The 19,396-nt window shown below is 43.6% G+C and overlaps 1 protein-coding gene across 2 annotated transcripts; it reads right to left on the bottom strand.

Moving 5' to 3' along the window:
• Positions 1-2,946: 2,946 nt before the first annotated feature.
• On the bottom strand, positions 2,947-18,939 carry FDFT1 (farnesyl-diphosphate farnesyltransferase 1). 2 transcript variants are annotated; one of them, XM_058164837.1, is made up of 9 exons: positions 18,796-18,939; positions 18,429-18,547; positions 15,503-15,600; positions 14,469-14,652; positions 9,739-9,867; positions 8,931-9,122; positions 6,725-6,901; positions 5,084-5,236; positions 2,947-3,523 (listed from the first exon to the last, which is right to left on the bottom strand). In XM_058164837.1, the coding sequence occupies exons 2-9, from the start codon at positions 18,528-18,530 to the stop codon at positions 3,302-3,304; spliced, it is 1,257 nt and encodes a 418-aa protein (XP_058020820.1). In that variant the 5' UTR covers positions 18,531-18,547; positions 18,796-18,939; the 3' UTR covers positions 2,947-3,301. The 2 variants fall into 2 exon arrangements, with proteins under 2 accessions (XP_058020820.1, XP_058020819.1); XM_058164836.1 differs by lacking the exons at positions 18,429-18,547; positions 18,796-18,939 and having other exon boundaries at positions 15,503-15,978.
• Positions 18,940-19,396: the final 457 nt, after the last annotated feature.

Raw genomic sequence — 19,396 nt, 5'->3', positions numbered from 1 at the left:
TCCATCCATTATTTCTTGCCTGGCCTACAGATGCTTTGGAAAATAGCTTGACCCCTTCCTCTCTTTTGGTTTTCCTTGCCTAAGTATAGGACTTTACTTTTCTCCGTAGTGAATTTCATTTTGTTTCATAGGGCCCAGTGTTCAAGTCTGTCAAGATCCATCTGGATATTGATGCTGTCTTCTAGGGCAGTGATGGCTAACTTTTTGCCATCGCGTGCCAGAAAGGGGGGACTGGAGGTTGCACATGCGCGCGCCCACACCCATAATTCTATGTGCCCCATGCACGTGACACCCCCCCCCCACTCCTGGCATGCGATGGCCCGGTAGGCTCATTTTGCTCTCTTACCTGGCTCCAGAGCCTTTCTAGGAGTCTGGGAAGGCGAAAACGGCCTTCCCCCACTCCAGGGAGGTCCTCCGGAGGCCGAAAACGGTCTGTTTGCCAACTTCCGGTGGGACTGGAAGGCTGTTTTTTGCTGTCCCCAGCCTCCAGGGCTTCTCTAGGAGTCGGAGGGCGAAAATGGCCTTCCCAAGCCCCTCCGGAGGTCCTCCCAGGTAGTGGGGAGGGGGCTGTTTTCACCCCCCTCCCAGACTCCTAGAGAGGCTCTGGAGCCAGGTGAAAGAAACAGCCTGTTTCCCTACTTCTGGTGGGCCCAGAAGGTCCAAAAATCAGCTGGCCGGCGTTCGCATGCATGCTGGAGCTGAGCACGAGTGCCCACTGATATGGCTACACGTACCACCTGTGGCACTTATGCCATAGGATCGCCATCATGGTTCTTGGATGTCTCCTGCCAGCTTAGTATCATCTGCAAATTTGGTAAGTTCCCTTTCTATTCCCTCAGCTAAGTCATTTATTGAAGAGTACTGGAGCCAGGTGAAAGAAACAGCCTGTTTCCCTACTACGTAGGGACTACGATGGAACTTTGTGGTACCCCACTGGTTACTTCCGTCCATGTAGACTTAGACCTATTAAGGACTACTCGTTCCTTCTTTCCCAGCCTCTAGCTCCTCTGCTATTCTGATTTCTTGGGGATTAGAATAATTTATATTAGTTTTTGGTTTAATTTACATGCCTTAAATTGCTTTGAAGTACTTAGGTACTGAGGTACCTACACCTAGGAATTGCTATTATCTGTATGTGGTGTCACGGTCCTTGACCACAAAAGTTCCTAGCAATCTAGAACCATTTTTCAAAACACACTATGGCTCATGACTCAAAGATCCTGATGTATTGCTTCCACTTAGGACAGAACAAAATTTTGCCTTCCATGCTCTTTTTAAATATGCTTTTCTGTGGTTCACAGCTGTGCTTCAAAGGATGCAAAAACAGACTGAAATATACACAGTTTTCAGTATATACAGTGGTGTATATACCAATGGTGCCTTTATGGAAAGTAAATCAAGAGCTACCTAGTTCAGAATTATTTGCAAAAGTCCCAGTAAGCCAAGCTGACTTGTGTTTACTTTTTAGCCTCTTGTCAAGTTGCATAGTACAAGGCCTCCAGAATCTGTTCTGGAGTTTGTTCACTATATCTAAGAAATGGTTTTTAAGTATCAACTACTGAAGGCCACTATAATGGGTCTTCTAACTTGCATTTGTAAATTAAGAAATTTCTGTGAACACTCTTTAGGGACCAGGTTGCAGAGAAAACAAGTACTCCATGCGAATGCCACAGCAGATGGGTATTCCTCAAAATGCTAAGTAGGGTTGATCTTGGTTGGCTCTTAGGTGAGACCACCTGGAAATACTGGGGCTTTAGATTAGGAAGTCAGCCGTTCTAAGAGAAATCAATAGTAAACCAAGAAAACAAATCCACATGTTCCAGTGACACTAGGAGTAGAGCTCAACTTGAGTCTATTATCAGAACTTGCAAAAGCTCTACATCAGGCCTCATAAGTATTCCTTACTGCCATGGACATATGCTTTTCTAGATTGATTTCTTCATTTTTGAGATTTAACCTCATGAATCTCATTCTAAACCAGGGGTGTCAGACTCTATTTCATTGAGGGCTACATCAGGGTTGTGTTTGACTGCGGGGGGAGGGTGTGTGTGGTTGGTCGGTGTGGGTGTCGCCAGCTCAATGTCACCTGTGGTGGTCCAAGAGCTCTGCCAGCGAAAACAGACTTCCGAGTTCCATTTTTGGCTGTGACGGTCTCCAGCAACCCTCTGCCAGTGAAAACGGAGCTTTGGAGGGCTGCATGCGGCCCTCCCGAGCTCCATTTTCATTGGCAGAGGCACCGCGGGCCAATCCTTCGCTGTTTCCAGGTCAGCCCCGCGGACCAGCTCTAAGTACCCCACAGGCCAGATCCAGCCCATGGGCCTCGAATTTAACATCCCTGTTCTATAACCATTTGAATAGATACTTTGTAAAGCACCCTCCTTGGGCTTCTTTGGGATGGGGCTTTATTATTTTCATGGAGACAACAGATCTGGAGAGCCAGCAAAACAAAATTGCAGGCCAGGTGCTTGGGTAGGTACCTGGGAAGAATCTGCAAAAGGAAGCTGCTATGTGAAGATACTGGGAGGATTCTTTGGCCTGCACCTTCCAAAATTCTCACAACCTTACTTTGCATGCTATCACAAACTAGAACTTCTCCAAGGTTACAGATGATGTTAAAAATATTCTGATTCTCAGTGCTGATCTCTGCTTCAGGAGCGGCAAATTTACTGTAGAACAGCCACAATTTTGCCCTATCTCAGATTTATACAACTTCCCTCTAAATTGGCTCTCAAAATCCCCTGCATATTATAATATAGAAACCTTTTCCAAGAGGCACAATAACATTTATGGAAAAGAAAAAATAACCATGTAATAAAGGTAAGTATCCATCTCCATAGTTAATGTAAGGACAAATTCCTAAATTAGTGCAATGTAAGACATGGTACAGGCTTTGGAAAAAATTTTGAACAGCAAATATAGTGCTTGAATTACAGGAGGACAGAGAAGTGGTTTTATCACCACATTTTTTACTGTCAAAATTCACAAACACTTCGAAACATCAGAGTTAAAAAACACCCTACATCAAAAACAAATGCAGAGCAAACTGCAGAAAAGAAAATATTAAGTAAGACTCAAACAAAATTGACTGTAGCTAGTTTAGCTGGGAAGAAAAGCAAATGTCTCCATGGGAAACTGTTAGAGGCTTCAAAACCAGTAGCAGATGCTTTTAACTGAAGGCTTCCAGTTTAATCAGCTTGCAGTGAAACATTCACAGTCCTGTTCCTTACATTCCTGGGACTCCAAAAAGTTCTCCCATTTCAAAATATTCCCCATCCAAACGTAGCACAAAAGAGCTCCACCCTCAGTTCTCACCAGTGTGCACATATTCCTCTGCTGCTTTTGAGACAGTGTTCAGATACTGCCAGCTCAAGGCAGCTAAAATCATAATGCAGGAAAAATAGAAAGGTGAATAATGGGTTCGGGAGACCAGGGTACCACTGGGTAAGCTCATGGATTGGACAGTGTGGACGATCTGTTGAGTTTTGGCAGAGGAAGGGTCTGTGCTTGGGACCTTCTGATAGATCTAGTGAGACAGAGAGAAATCATTTTAAGATACCATAGCTAAAGAAAGATAATAGAAATCACAGATAAAATAAACTAATTGGTAAGTTAAAAGAAGTATTAATTTCAGCAAGACCTCAAATACAGTCGTTAAAATAACACATCACAGATTGATGAAACGATTCCATGTGGCTTTTCTACTGAAAACACATTTATGGATTGTTTGACTCTCCGCCAGTTGATGCCATCTCACAATTTAATTTGCAATACAATATTAAATTTGGGCTTTTTAGATCATCATTAGAGCTCCATTTTGTGTTTCCACAGGATGAGCTTGGCATATTTGTAATTTTGTTAAAGAGAAGAAAAGGAAATTGCACTACTAGATAAATAATGGTTGTTAAACAAGCCTGTACAACAGGGCTCTGTGAGTTTGTGGTACTCTGTTGTTTTTTGCCAAGCCAGAGCTTTTGCTATGTTTCCATTACAAGCCCGTGAAACAGTCACTCCCCTCTCTCCTCATTACAAACAATTTCCATGAGAAACCAACAACCCTTTTCCATTCCTTTCTTCTGTCTCTTCCCCTCCTTATTATCTAGTGAAAAATATGAGAAGCCGCATTTGGAAGGAAAGGACAGATAACATGGAGGGGATTCATGGGAGAAAGGACTTCTTTATACCAGTTCAGTCCTTTCTGCTCGATGACTTTTCCCAAATCCCATGTGCTCTACATGTTGAAATATTACACATTTTAGTTCGTTTTCTTTTGAAGGAATTCATAGCAACAAATATATAAAATAGCCCAACAGATGGTCCTTGCTTAATGACTACTTGTTAGCGCTATTCAAACATATAATGGGGCTAAACAAATGGTGGTTCTAAGCCGTCCTCATACTTAGGTTGGTGGCAGAGTACCCACAGTCACATAATTGCCATTTGCAACCTTTGCCAGCTTCTTACAAGCAAAGACAGTGAGGAAGCTGGCAGGAGGTCACAATAATGGGGACTACACGACTCCTTAATGATCTGAATAGAATAGAATAGAATTTTATTGGCCAAGTGTGATTGGACACACAAGGAATTTGTCTTGGTGCATATGCTCTCAGTGTACATAAAAGAAAAGATACGTTCATCAAGGTACAACATTTACAACAATCTGCAATCATGTGCTTAATGACGGCAACTACAAATGCTCAAATTTCCATTTACAACCATGTTGAGTTATCTTCTCCTACCCTAGATTCAGTCTTAACATGTTTTTGAAGCAAAGCCATCTCCTAGATATCAAAGCCAGATCATCCTAGACCAAATCCAACCTCTTAAGCTTTACGTCATGATGTGCAAAATTTGCTCTCCCACTTTACAGAGTTTCAAAGAATAGAATAGAATTTTATTGGCCAAGTGTGATTGGACACACAAGGAATTTGTCTTGGTGCATATGCTCTGAAAAGGAAGGTGAAAAGGAAGATGCTGGTGACTGCCATACCAATTCCTGTAGAGGAATTCATGCTAACTCAAGAATTTTTTTCCCACTAAAGGGCATTTTTATCAAGAACTGAATATTGAGGCTCTTCCAACTCACCTCTTCCATATATTGGTACATGATGGTTTTGACAGCGTGTATGTTAGTAGCATCCATCATCAATGTGACTGCTTGTCCCTTTCGAATCTTCACCACACCTTTGAAGATCTGTTGGTTGTTGTAGCAGGCTGCCAAGGTAGCTATAGCCATCACCTGGGCAGGAAAGAGGAGATAAAGGGATTATGATCAAGAGCAGCAGGTGTTTGTATAGTTGTGCACAACCAGGCTCCAAAGAAAAACACAGAGCTATTTTTTAAAAAATAGACTTATTTATGAAGATAAATATGCTGATTAAAGGCTTTGAGTTTTATAAAATAGTCTAGAAACTCACATTTGTGAGAAGGACAGCTATATAAATGTGCATTTTTTCCCTTCTGTCCAGCTGTGTTCAACTGTTGGAGAGTGCCTGGACAAGTCCCTGTAATTTTCTTGGCAAAGTTTTTCAGAAGTGGTTTGCCATTGCCTCCTTCCTAGAGCTGAGAGAAAATGACTGGTCCAAGGTCATCCAACTGGCTTTGTGCCTAAGGTCCTGGTTTCTTGCCTGATGCCTTAACCATTACAACAAACTGGCTCTCTATATACATACATACATACACCCAATAGCCATGGCCAAAGAACACTGAATGAATAATAAATAGCACAGATGTTCAAGACCACCACCTACAGAAAGGAATGCTATGTTCCTTAGGGCCTACATGGACATCATCATCAAGTGCCCCAAGAGGAATGCACCTTCTTACAAGGTAACAAACCAGAAGCCCATAAAAGTCTTGGTGTTTAAGGTTGTTTTGATATCACTTCCTAAGTAAGGCAAAACCAAGTATTTTTCATCATGTTGGAGGAGTCTAGCCACTTTCTTAGCAAGTTACATGAACCAAAAGTGTTACGTTATGCCCTAAGTACATTTAGGCCTAAAAGGTTTTGTATACACAGCAACTGTTTTAGTTATGTTTACAAGGGTAATCCCAGCAACAGTGAAAAGCAGAAAAGATAATCTACAAGTGCAAAATAAAACCATATACACAATTACTTTTTCCTTCCTTTTTCATTTTTTTTTTGACTCAGTATGACAAATGAATAACCCAATGGTTTTTTGTCATACCGCTATGACAATGGGTACCCATCACATGATGAATCTCATGTTATCCATTTTAAAATAGCCTAATTAATCTTCTAATCCAGTGATGAATCACAAGTTCATTATCTACTTCATGTATGCTTATCAGTGTAAAATTGATTATTTACTGCCTTTTTCCCGGATAGCCTACAACCCTAACCTTTCTAGCAATCTCTCAACCAAAATATATTAACTAAGTTTAAAGTTCAAAGCTTTTTAAGATCCGCCAAGTTAGGCTTGATCAGGCATTCTAGGAGGGATTGTTGACTGGGGCTCGCTCATTTGAAAATCAGATCAGTCCCCTTTTTTATTGATGATCCAGAAGATGGTTAAGACAGAATTCTTCCAGAAGATATTTAGTAATTAACTTTGCTATTACTCCTACTCCTAATTATTATTTTATTTACTATGAATATTTTAACTGAGTTTTTGAAGTATGGTTGCTTTGTTAATTGCAAACTGCCAGGGTTTGGCAGGATGTAAATGTAATTAGTACACAAAAGTAAAAAGACAACTCAATTTACCTGTGGAATAGCACAGAAATTGAACACACTTTGATTCTTCAAGCGGGACAAATATGTCAAGACATCAGGAACATGATGTAAGGCGTTGGTAATGAGCTCATTCAAACACTGGACGGCTTTGTCAATGTTCTCTGGTTTAGCCAGATCTGACAGCTTCTTCACATACTTGCTCCAAACCTAGGAACACCAAGAGGTCAAGGTTGTTAAGGCCACTTTTGCAGAATTTCAAAATTACTGAGCAGCAGAGATTTGCTAGTTTTCACACATTAGTTTTGCAGGGATTACTCTTAGCCAACATGTCTTGTCCTGAAGGCTGTTTCAGCAAACCATCTATGCCTCCAACTAGCAATGAATATTTCCAACAATGTCCCACCATTATGTAAAGCACAAGATTAGATCATAGCAACACAAAACCATCCTTGCCATGTCTAACTAGCTATTCCACTCAATTAAGCTCAAAATGCTATGCTTAATCCAAGAGCAAAGTTACCGAATCTTTTGTTTACCCTCTAAAGCTTGCATGCTCTAAATCAGGGATCCGTTGGGAACCTGGCCATGCAAATGGCAGGCAAGTGCACGAAGCTGCATTTGTGCAAGCAGCATGTATGCATGCAAATCATCCCCTTTCCCCATCCACTCCTGCCACCCCTGTTCACAGAGCCTGAAAGGTTGGGGACCGCTACTCTAAGTCAATATTTCACAATTTCTTCAACTTTGAAATGTGTGGATTTCAACACTTCAGCTGTCTGGGGAATTCTGGAAGTTGAAATCTACACATCTTAAAATTGCTGAGACTCAGAAACACTGTTTCAAGTTGTTATCTTCCCACGGTAACTGAACAATCAGTAAGCAGTCCTTTCTTTATATTTTAAAATAAGAATGCCAATTCATATTTCTCCCCGCTTGTTTCCATATGCCAGACTGCTCATTATTTTTCTTCTCTACTTTGATTCTTTAAAATATATAGTCCTCAACTTCTGACCACAATTGGGATCGGAATCTTGATCACAAAGCAGCTGTTAAGCAAGATGTCCAAGTGACCACGTGGCTCAGCAACTGCAATCTCAGCTCTTCCTGTTATGGTCATTAAGTGATTGCATGGGGGTACCTCAGAGGTTTCAAGAGGCTCTGGGAGGCTCATAGAAATTTGGCTGGTGCATAGAAATTTGCCATGAACCAGAAGGCCTTGACTGGCCGCAAGGTCCACTATTGCATGGAAACATGCAACCTGGCCTTCTCCCCACCCCTCTACATGTGGGAAATCTTGTTAACTAGCTTTCTAGTTATCCCTCTCATTGATTGAACCCAAGTGTGCTGGGGAGTGGGGAGGGGACTTCCAGCCACAGCAGACAGGGAGAAGCAACCACTAAGAAGGTGAAGACTCCAGGACCAAGGCAGCTAAGCAAATGGCTGAGATGAGGGGGAGAAATAGGTGTGCGTGTGTGTGTGGGGGGGGGGGGGGGCTAGAATTACAGCACCCTTAGTCATAAGGGTGTTGCCAAATGCCCAAATTTTTATAAAGTGACCTCGGGGATGTTGCAATCTTTGGGCAGATGCCATAATTCTCTTCCTTCAGCACCACTGTAATTTAATCAGTCACTAAACAAATAGTCATAAGTCAAAGACCATCTTAGTAGCCATTCTGCGAGGTATTAGGAAACTACTACGATCAATCACTGAGTTTTCACAAAGTGGCTGCTAGAACAACTTCTGAAAAAGATTTCTCTGACCCTCTGACTGTTAGAGAAGGTTCTACGATCGATCAGACTATCAAAGCAGCAGTCAGTATGCCCATCCCAAGGACTATAGTACACAAGCCTATTAGCAGCCATAATTTAATTAAAAAAAACAGCAGTAACAATAGTCATAAAGAGAGACAAGAGGACATTTTCCCCTGCTGCAAGTAGCAATAGGGAAGCATTAACTCTGATTGTAAGAGACAGAATTCAGTCTTACTCCACCAATCTTAGGGACAATGGGACCATCTTAGATGTGAATGAGACCACTTTATGTGTAGATATATGCAGCCTCAAATCCACAAGCTATCACTGCATAGGATCCCTGGGCAGAAAAAGTTGCCCACATATTCTATATCAATTAAACAGCATAAATCAGGATGGAACCTAGCAGCTTTTGCATGCTGTACAAATTCATACCGCTGAGTTAAAGACATCTTTCTCACAATTATTATACTTTTTTCTTTTACCTCTTTGGGCCAGAATTCTCTGCCCTCAAGTTGGTCCTCCAGATAGTCCCTAATGATGTTGGTTTTCTGCAGGAAGAGTCCCATGGAGTTGGCCAGTTCTACGTCGTGGCCAATAACAGGATCTTCTAATTCTGAGGCAGAGAAGAGCCGGGAGAGGCCAATTCCCACCAGGCCAGCAGCATAGTGGCAATACTGTAGATTGGAACATTCAGAGCTTTATTAAGATGTTTCTAAAAATCTAGTTCAATCCATAAAAGCTGCAGCTGCCAAACTTTACAATTTCAATTTGTTTATAACTGCTAGGAACATTTGTATAGCCACCATTACAAATGGTGTTGTTTTGGAGTGAATTTAAGAGCCAAAGGTTCAGCCTTTAAAACCCAAGAACCTTGCCAATATAATTTTTAGGGCTGTTCGTTTTAAGAGGATGAGGTCATATGTCATTCAAAGTCTGCAACAGATCTTGGGTGATGAAAGTTCTTTATGCCAACCTTATGGTAATGAGTGAACTAAATCCATATCGAAGACCAACTCCAGTTCCAAGACACCTAACCTGCAGGGATCATCTCCTTTATCTAAAGAAACATCCCCCAACATCAGTCTGAGTACCACTTTTCCCTTGTCCTATAGAAGCTATTCACTTTTATTGTTTTTTCTTAAATATTCTGTTCCCATGCTCATGGGCATTATACATTAAAAGCCTCACTGAATAAAAGACTTTGACGGTCTCTGTATTGTAAGCTTAATGGTTATAGTTAACATACATGTCTGCTAGAAGAATTCATACTCCCTCTCCCAACTCACTCACCTTGTCCCACTCTTTGTTAGAATTCACTTTCTTTTCCAAAAACTCTGCCATACCAAGACCCATCTTGTGACAAATGTCAGCAATCACATCTTGATAGACTTTTGCCAAATTCCGGAATTCCAAGGATATCTAAAGGCAAGAAAAGAAATGGGATCAAAAAAAAAAAGATACATGTGTCTCTTCCTGCCCACCCCCCACCCCTGAAAAACCTTCTGAATTGATAAGGAGCTCAAAAATGCTAGCTCATTTTAGATTCCACACATGTAAAGTTAAAAATAATAAAATATTTCAGCAGTTCTTTAATCTTGAATTAACAAAAATCAAATGTCACTTATATTTTCTCTGAGCAATAAGGAAATATCCTTAGAAAAAAGATACTTGGGCAAGGTATAGTATTTCTATCCAGAAGGACCAAAATCAATGCACTCAAATTTAAAGCAGATCATACTACTTCGAAAGAAATAATGGCAAAATGATTTTTCTTACTTATATAATTAATTCTGCAAACTTCATTAGCAAGGATACATAACTACTTGAAAGCTATTCCTTAATCGTTGCTGCTTCCTTTCCTCTTGAGCGCAATGCCTAGAAAAGGCTCAAATTATTTAAAAAGAATACTTGTTTTGGAAATTAAATCAGTGTCAGAGTTTAATTTACACAGATTACATTACAGAGCATGTTTTTGGCAGTGTGCAATGAAAGGAAGTAATTGGCAGCATCCTAGCACCCAAGTAATTGGCTAAAATCCTATTCAGTGACCAGCCACAAATATTCAGGAAGTTCCTAAGTTTAAACATGTACTTCAACTGTTGCCTTCTAACAGTTGTTATTTAGCATTTACCTGGGATTCTGAGGCTGGCAATAACCATTAGAGCAGGAGTGTCAAACTTATGGTAGTGCGCTGGCTGTGGCGGTTGAGACCCCCAGACTTATAGTCATGGGGGATTTCAACTTGCCATCGGCTGGCTTGCTATCGACTGCAGCTCGGGAGTTCCAGGCTTCCATGACGGCCTTGGACCTGATTCGGGTAAATGATGGCCCCACGCACATGGGGGGAGGCACACTGGACCTGATTTATATCTCTGGTCAGTGATTAAATGATCTGGAATTAGATGATTTAGTAACAGAACCGATGTCATGGTCCGATCATTTTCTCCTTCGACTAGACTTCCGAACCGCCATCCACCATCGCAGGGAGATGGAACCTATACGGTGGTTCCGTCCCAGGCGCCTGATGGACCCTGAGAGGTTCCGGACGGAGCTTGGGCCATTCCCTGAGGATCTGGCCCACGGCACGACTGAGGAACTAGTTGCGGCCTGGGAGCGGGCCGCGGCTGGGGCCTTGGACCGTGTCGTGCCTTTGCGACCTCTGACCCGGCGCAGATCTCGTTTGGCCCCTTGGTTCTCCGAGGGGCTGAGGGAGATGAAACGCCGGAGAAGACGTCTAGAGAGCACCTGGAGGTCCAGCCGTTCCGAAGCTGATCGGACACTAGTTAGGTCCTATTCTAGGACCTACCTAGTGGCAATGAGGGAGGCGAGGCGCTCATATGCCTCCACCCTCATTGCGTCGGCAGATAACCGCCCGGCCGCCCTGTTTCGGGTGACCCGCTCCCTCCTTCATCAGGAGGTGCGGAATGAACCGTTGCAGGGACATGCTGAGGAGTTTAGTGGTTATCTATACGATAAAATCGCTCAGCTCCGGGATGGTCTGGACCGAAATTGGGATGATCCAAGCGAGGGAGAGGAGACACGTCTTGTTGAGTCCATTTGGGATGAGTTTGACCCTGTGGCTCCGAGGGCGTGGACAGGTTGTTGGGGAGACTTCACGCCACTACATGTTTACTGGACCGTGTCGTGCCTTTGCGACCTCTGACCCGGCGCAGATCTCGTTTGGCCTTGGTTCTCCGAGGGGCTGAGGAGATGAAACGCCGGAGAAGGCGTCTAGAGAGCACCTGGAGGTCCAGCCGTTCGAAGCTGATCGGACACTAGTTAGGTCCTATTCTAGGACCTACCTAGTGGCAATGAGGGAGGCGAGGCGCTCATATGCCTCCACCCTCATTGCGTCGGCAAATAACCGCCCGGCCGCCCTGTTTCGGGTGACCCGCTCCCTCCTTCATCAGGAGGTGCGGAATGAACCGTTGCAGGGACATGCTGAGGAGTTTAGTGGTTATCTATACGATAAAATCGCTCAGCTCCGGGATGGTCTGGACCGAAATTGGGATGATCCAAGCGAGGGAGAGGAGACACGTCTTGTTGAGTCCATTTGGGATGAGTTTGACCCTGTGGCTCCCGAGGACGTGGACAGGTTGTTGGGGAGACTTCACGCCACTACGTTTACTGGACCCGTGTCCTTCCTGGCTGGTACTGGCCACTCAGGAGGTGACACGAGGCTGGCTCCAGGAGATTATCAACGCTTCTTTGTTGGAAGGGGTTTTCCCTGCCGCCTTGAAAGAGGCGGTGGTGAGACCCCTCCTCAAGAAGCCCTCCCTGGACCCAGCTATTTTGGGTAATTATCGTCCAGTCTCCAACCTTCGCTTTGTTGCGAAGGTTGTAGAGAGTGCTGTGGCGCGACAGCTACCCCAATACCTGGATGAAGCCGTCTATCTAGACCCGTTCCAGTCCGGCTTCCGACCCGGGTACAGCACGGAGACAGCTTTGGTCGCATTGGTGGATGATCTCTGGAGGGCCAGGGACAGGGGCTATTCCTCTGCCCTGGTCCTATTAGATCTCTCAGCGGCTTTTGATACCATCGACCATGGTATCCTGCTGCGCCGGTTGGGGGGATTGGGAGTGGGAGGCACTGTGTATCGGTGGTTCTCCTCCTATCTCTCTGACCGGTCGCAGACGGTGTTGACAGGGGGCAGAGGTCAACCGCGAGGGACCTCACTTGTGGGGTGCCGCAGGGGTCGATTCTCTCGCCCCTTCTGTTCAACATCTATATGAAGCCATTGGGTGAGATCATCAGTGGCTTTGGGGTGAGATACCAGCTGTACGCTGATGACACCCAGCTGTACTTCTCCACCCCAGGCCACCCCAATGAAGCTGTTGAAGTGCTGTCCCGGTGTGTGGAAGCCGTACGGGTCTGGATGGGGAGAAACAGGCTCAAGCTTAATCCCTCCAAGACGGAGTGGCTGTGGATGCCGGCACCCCGATTCAGTCAGCTGCAGCCGCGGCTGACTGTTGGAGGCGAGTTATTGGCCCCAAAGGATAGGGTGCACAACTTAGGTGTCCTCCTGGATGAACGGCTGTCGTTTGAAGATCATTTGACGGCCGTCTCCAGGGGCGCCTTCCACCAGGTTCACCTGGTTCGGCAGTTGCGCCCCTTCCTTGATCGGGATGCCTTGTGCACGGTCACTCATGCGCTCGTTACCTCTCGCTTGGATTATTGTAATGCTCTCTACATGGGGTTCCCCTTGAAGTGCACTCGGAGGCTTCAGTTGGTCCAGAATGCAGCTGCGCGGGTGATAGAAGGAGCTCCGCGTAGCTCCCATATAACACCGCTCCTGCGCAGACTGCACTGGCTACCTGTGGCCTTTCGAGTGCACTTTAAGGTGTTGGTTACTACCTTTAAAGCGCTCCATGGCTTAGGGCCTGGGTACTTACGGGACCGCCTGCTGTTACCACATGCCTCCCATCGACCCGTACGCTCTCACAGAGAGGGACTTCTCAGGGTGCCGTCCGCCAAGCAATGTCGGCTGGCGGCCCCCAGGGGAAGGTCCTTCTCTGTGGGGGCTCCCACCCTCTGGAACGAACTTCCCCCGGGTTTACGCCAAATACCTGACCTTCGGACATTCCGTCGCGAACTGAAGACACATCTTTTTATTCGCGCGGGGCTGGCTTAAATTGATTTTAACAAATTTTTAAATTCTTAGAAATTAATTTTAAATGGGTTTTTTTAGCTTATTATATATTTTACTTCTCAGGCCAATTTTTAAAATAAGTTTTTTAACTGCATTTTAAATTTGTATATTGTACCGTTTGTTTTATTCTTGCCTGTACACCGCCCTGAGTCCTTCGGGAGAAGGGCGGTATAGAAATCAAATAAATAAATAAATAAATAAATAAATGCCCAGTTTAGTGAAGGGGGAAAAGGCATAATACGTCATGTGACGATGCCGTGACAACGCAAGTTTGACAACCCTGCATTAGACTAAAACCAGTGCTAGCCCAATTCTTCATAAATTTATCCTATTTACTTTTAAACCGATAGCCCTACTACACCAATGGTAGAAATATCCACCTAAATCCTGTGATGAAATATTTATCTCTTGTAAATTCTTATGGATAATTCTTTCGCAGATTTTTAAAACGATTTTTCAGGCATCATACTAATGACACAGAAATATGCAGACATACTTTGGGAAAAACCTTAAGTTTAATTTATATTGTGCCTATCCAAAGGTCCAATGCATTTTGTTGTTTTCTACCAAAATTTGGCTTGAAAGGAAAAAGAAGCACTTGTAATTTGCAACTTGTATATGAAGGGTCTGCATCAGTTCCTCACACATCTAGTAGAGTAACATGTAATGCAAATGTACATATAAAGGCAACTATGTAGTGGACAGTTCTGATTTCAATTTTTCTGAAAGGGCACCTCTAAAGTTCTAGGACAGGGAACTTTCACACTTCCAAACAGATGCCAATATATCTGATTTTACTAAAGTCAGGGAGAAAAGAGCCTTAGAACAGGGATATTTTAACTGCATAAATGCATGAGAGGCACCACTCACCGTTGGAAAGTCTTCCAGCACTTGTCTATCCTTCTCTCTGCTGTCCATAAATTTCCAGTCTGGCTGATATAAGTAGGAGTGAAAATTGTGTAACATTGGGACCTTAGCTTCAAGACTGATAGTCATGTCATCTTCTACAGTATCCAGAGCTCGGAGAACCAAATAGAAAATGCACACTGCATGGCTACAGAGAAAAGGAAATGAATTGTTTGTGATGCCAGAGGAAAGAGAAAAATAATTTGTCCTCTTCAACTTTAATCAGCATAAAACTCCATGTCTCATTTGTTAGCAGAAAAAAAGTACAACATACTTGTACAGAATGAACAGCATCAATTCCCACTTAAGTCTGATGCAATTCAAAACAACTGCATTATGTTTAAAGCCATACATTGAGCATTTAACCTGAAGCAACAGAACAGTTTGTGATAGCCGAATCTGATTTTTCCAGGCACCCACAAAGGATTAATAGTAAGCATATCTTCTTCCAAGTCAAAGTACTAGGTATGAAAGAAAACAAAGGAAACAACCTGCTAGGATTTGGCTCTGATCCAATTAACTGTTGACTTCAGCTAGCAAATCAGGGGATGCCCCAAAATTCTAAAAGGCTTTTCTTCTTATGTGTAGGATTAAGAGTTAATAAATTAATTTATTTTACAGCCTATGGTAGTGGGAAAGCTTAAAGTCAACGGATAATAACTGCAGCCAGAGTGGATATGCATATAACTTATGTTTCTGATTTCTAATCTAGGTAAGAGCTCTAGCGCAGGGGTCTCCAACCTCGGCAACTTTAAGCCTGGCGGACTTCAACTCCCAGAATTCCCCAGCCAGCAAAGCTGCCTGGGGCATTCTGGGAGTTGAAGTCCTCCAGGCTTAAAGTTACCGAGGTTGGAGACCCCTGCTCTAGCGCCTCCGGTTGAAGCTAAGCCAACACCAGTCAGCAAAAACAATGTTGGTACAAATCATTACTTCCCAAAGTCACTCCGTTGTTCCCTTTTCCCAACAAGGAAATAAGAATCACACACACACAAACTCACCGCAATTCCCCGTCCAGCGCTTGGATGACGGCGGCGAAGCTCCGGCTCGTTTGGTTCAAGTACTTGTAACACACCCGGAGGCTGTCGCTGAGCGAGTCCTGCAAAAGGAGCAGAGGCGGAGGGGCAGCCTGAGCGATCAGAAAGCGAGGCCGCGAGCGTTGCGGGAGACGAGAGGTGCCGCCGCAGGTCCGCAACCGGCCAGTCAGGCAGGAACACGACCCGCCGCCGCCGCTACCTGCACGCGGTGGAGAAAAGGCCAAGGTGCGCTTGAAAAGGGACGTGGCGGCTTTGGAGCTGCAGCTGGCCATGGAAAAGGCATACAAGGCCGGAGAGGCGCACGGCTAGCGGGCCGCCCCCCCCACCCTACGCCCCTCGCAGGGCCCCTCGAGCCTGGGGGCTACGGAGCATCGAAGTGGTTCCGGGGCGCCCCGAAGCGAGACACGCCCACCGCGCGCGCACACCCACACACCCCCACTTTCAGATTCGGAATGTTGTTTTCTTCTAGCGCACAGGCCCCGCCCACTAGGCAGGGCGAAGGGGGAAGCGCCTGGCACGGATCTGCATGGAGCGGGGCCGCCTTCCAGGCCGCAGGAGCAAATGCTGTTATCAGCACATCGTGAGGGGAGGCTCGAAGCGCGTTTTTGTCCAACCCTTCTTTCGGGGCAAATCAAAATCCCGCTAAATTCAAAGAGCCTCAGCGTCGGGGAAACCAACCTTACCTCCTGCCGAGTACGCATCACATACAGGCTTATTTAATACCGCAGTGCTTTTTTTTTTATTGAATAAATCCAACTAGCAAGGTTTTTTTTTTAAATCATAAATCATGGCAAACCACAATGCCAGCCCTTATGATGAATTCTGGAATTCCATATCATGCTAAACCATCATATGCTTTGTTCACAATACTCGGGGTGTGTGTGTGTGGGCGGGGTGAAGCTAGCCATTGATGGCCTTTCCAGCCATGATTTGAAACAAAGCTATCTTAATAGTGTTTATGAACCGTGCCATCCAAAACGGTAAAGGATTGATCAGCAAGCCTGTAACAGAAGTATCATCTTTGAAGAATTGCTTGCAAAAGTGAAAACTAGGGCGTGCAAGTAATTGTTGAAAAGGCTGCCATGTGCAAGGGAATGAGCTGTTTTCTGTTGAAACTAACAACAGAATAAATGGCAATGCGTTGAAATTAAAGTATATTACAAGTGACTTTGGGAGGAATTTTCAGAACACCTAACCGTTAAGTCATGGAATGGTCTACCTGAAGCAGTGATAGTCTCTCCTCTCCTTTGATGGAAATTTTCAAATTGGGTTTGGATAGTCACCTAATGGGATAGCTCAGTAGATCCCTATACTAAACAAGAGTTGTACTAAAAGGCCTATTGCTCCCAACTCATGCACTCTATGATTTTATGCTAGCACCCAAACACCCACTGGATCCCCTTATCCAAGTAGTGCTGACTCAAGGGGTTGCCGTAACATGCTTAACGAAGCCAAGTAAATGCATTTCTACAACACATTAAGCATAGTTAATGAAGCAAACCTTCATTAGCTTTGCTGTGATCAGCAAATTGTAGATTAAGTAACTCAGAAAAACTAGTAAGAAGTGCACTGTGGGAACATGGCCCTACAGTGAACGTTCTGTTATCTTCCTACTTCCTTGGCCACTTTTTCCTAGCAGCAGTAAAGTTGCTGAATCTGAAAACAAACAAAACCACTAAGTTTCCTACAATACTGTGGCAGAAGATAATATTTGTAGCTCAGGGTTGAACTATGGTGTCTGGTGGTCTTTGAGGTGGATTCATTACTAAAGGCGTTTCATTACTAAAAATGATAAATGGCATAAATTGTAATCCACAAAAGCTATAATGTATGCTAACATTGATTTGCAAATCTAAAATTTCTATTATTGTTTTGGTTTCCTCAATCATCTAGGGAGGAAAATTTAGTAAACATCCATCCTCTAATTTTCTGTAATGTGTCATTTCCTTCATCTAACTAGAGAAACACAGACCAAAATAGCAGCAATCATCGCTACAGAGATTTAATCAACTTTCATTTTAAAAACTACATTTATTTCTTCTTCTGAATATCATCATTGGGTGCTTAACCCCCAGTGTTTTAATCAAAGGCATGAATGAATTGAACAAGAAGAATTAGATCCCCATTTAATTCTATGACTTTTATTCTTGCTTTCCTTTAGCTACTTTTTTAAAGCAAAACTAAAAATTACATTAGGAACCAAGCTTCATGTAATTCTTAATGGAAGCAGATACACCCACACACACCCCACAAGGATAAACAAAGTTGTTGTCTAATATTTGTTTCCTATAAAATGTTTTGAAAGACATTGACAAGCGAATGAACTTTTGATAACAATTCAAGAGTACTAAAAGCTAATCACCTAATAAATAATGAATGCTATCAATATTTTATGGCAAAATTTTCACACATTTTATTTCCTTATTTATAAAAGTATAAACAGATGACATTGTATGTACCTTGTTGCAGGTAATGATGTGTTTATATTTCAGTGATTCTGTTTTAGAGAAATCATTTATAAAAGAATGTATCCTCTAAACACATCTAAGATAATATTCCAAGTCAGTGTATTCATACACAGAAAGCATTTTCATTATCTCATTTCCCCCAGTATTATCTAATATTTATGAAGAGTAATGACCCTGCTATGGGATTATTTTAATAACATATATTTTAATAAGAGATATATTATAAAGCAATGGTTGCATGAGGGGACGGACTCTGTTTCCCTTCTCATCCAACCATTATCATTCTGCATTATTTTTTCTTTTCTCCAGCTGCTTTATCCATTAAAAAAAGAAAACCTTGATCTTGTGCTTCAGCAAAAAACAAATAAAAAATAATAATAATAACCAAATGAATAAAATATGTAGTAAGAAGCCCCACTCACTTGGTCCATCTTGGGCATCACTGTCTTGTATCCACCCATTTTAAACTTCACCAGATTATAGATCTCCTCTGGGTAACCCAGCCATCTCTTTAGCAGCTCCATTGACTTTCTGCGTTGACCTGGCAAGGCAGGGATAGGGTTGCTGTTGAAGAAAGACTTTCAAGAGCAGAAGATTCCTTCTCCTTCCCCCTTTTTTTTCTAACTCAGCCTTTGCTTTTCCAATAATTCCTACCCCTCGCCCCCACTTCTAATTTCCGACGTCACCGTCCTCCCTCAATTTTTCCCTCTCTCTTCATTTGGCTGCTCTTGATTTTCTTAGGGCGTTCCAGAAGAAAGGTAATTCCCACCTCCCTCCGCTCCACACCACCTGCAATTCTATTCCACTTTTCCGGCCATGGGGACGCTTCAACCCAAAGGCATCTTCCGACCCACGGTATGTTGCGTCTCTGCTTGCGTTAGTCCCCTAGCAGCAACCAATCAGCTGGCAGCGCCCCCGACTCGGTAGGTTGATAGGAAGCTCGGTAGCCGCGCGGTCCTCGCACCAGGAAGACGGCAGCCAATGACACCATTTTGGGCTGGTGTGACGATCCGTCGCTTTCTCTTGGTTGGTCAGTGCTCGGCCAAAGGCGGCCTGAAAAAAATGGCAGGATTGATTTCGAAGTCGCCGGGTTTCTTAAAGGAACCGGACGCTGTTTTTCTTTGCGCAAGGACGCGCTCAAGGGATGTTGTCCTAGGAATCCGGTTTGGTTACTGCTGTTGTAGTAATAGCGGTGATTACTCAAGGCGGTAAGATAAATCTCAAGGTTTTTGCAGTCCAGATTGTACGTGGAACGTGGAATAGTACGCGGAACAAGAATTTCCAGATATAGAAAGAGCCTTCAGTAGAGGCAGGACCCCAGAGTTCATATTGCAAACATCAAATGGAAAGTCAAATAAACAAGGTTATGCCACAAAAGGTTTTTTTTCCC

The sequence above is a fragment of the Ahaetulla prasina genome, chromosome 1, assembly GCF_028640845.1.
Source record: "Ahaetulla prasina isolate Xishuangbanna chromosome 1, ASM2864084v1, whole genome shotgun sequence".
NCBI classification, from domain to species: domain Eukaryota; kingdom Metazoa; phylum Chordata; class Lepidosauria; order Squamata; family Colubridae; genus Ahaetulla; species Ahaetulla prasina.
Note: the sequence above shows the minus strand (reverse complement) of the source record. Positions and strands in the feature narration are given on the sequence as shown.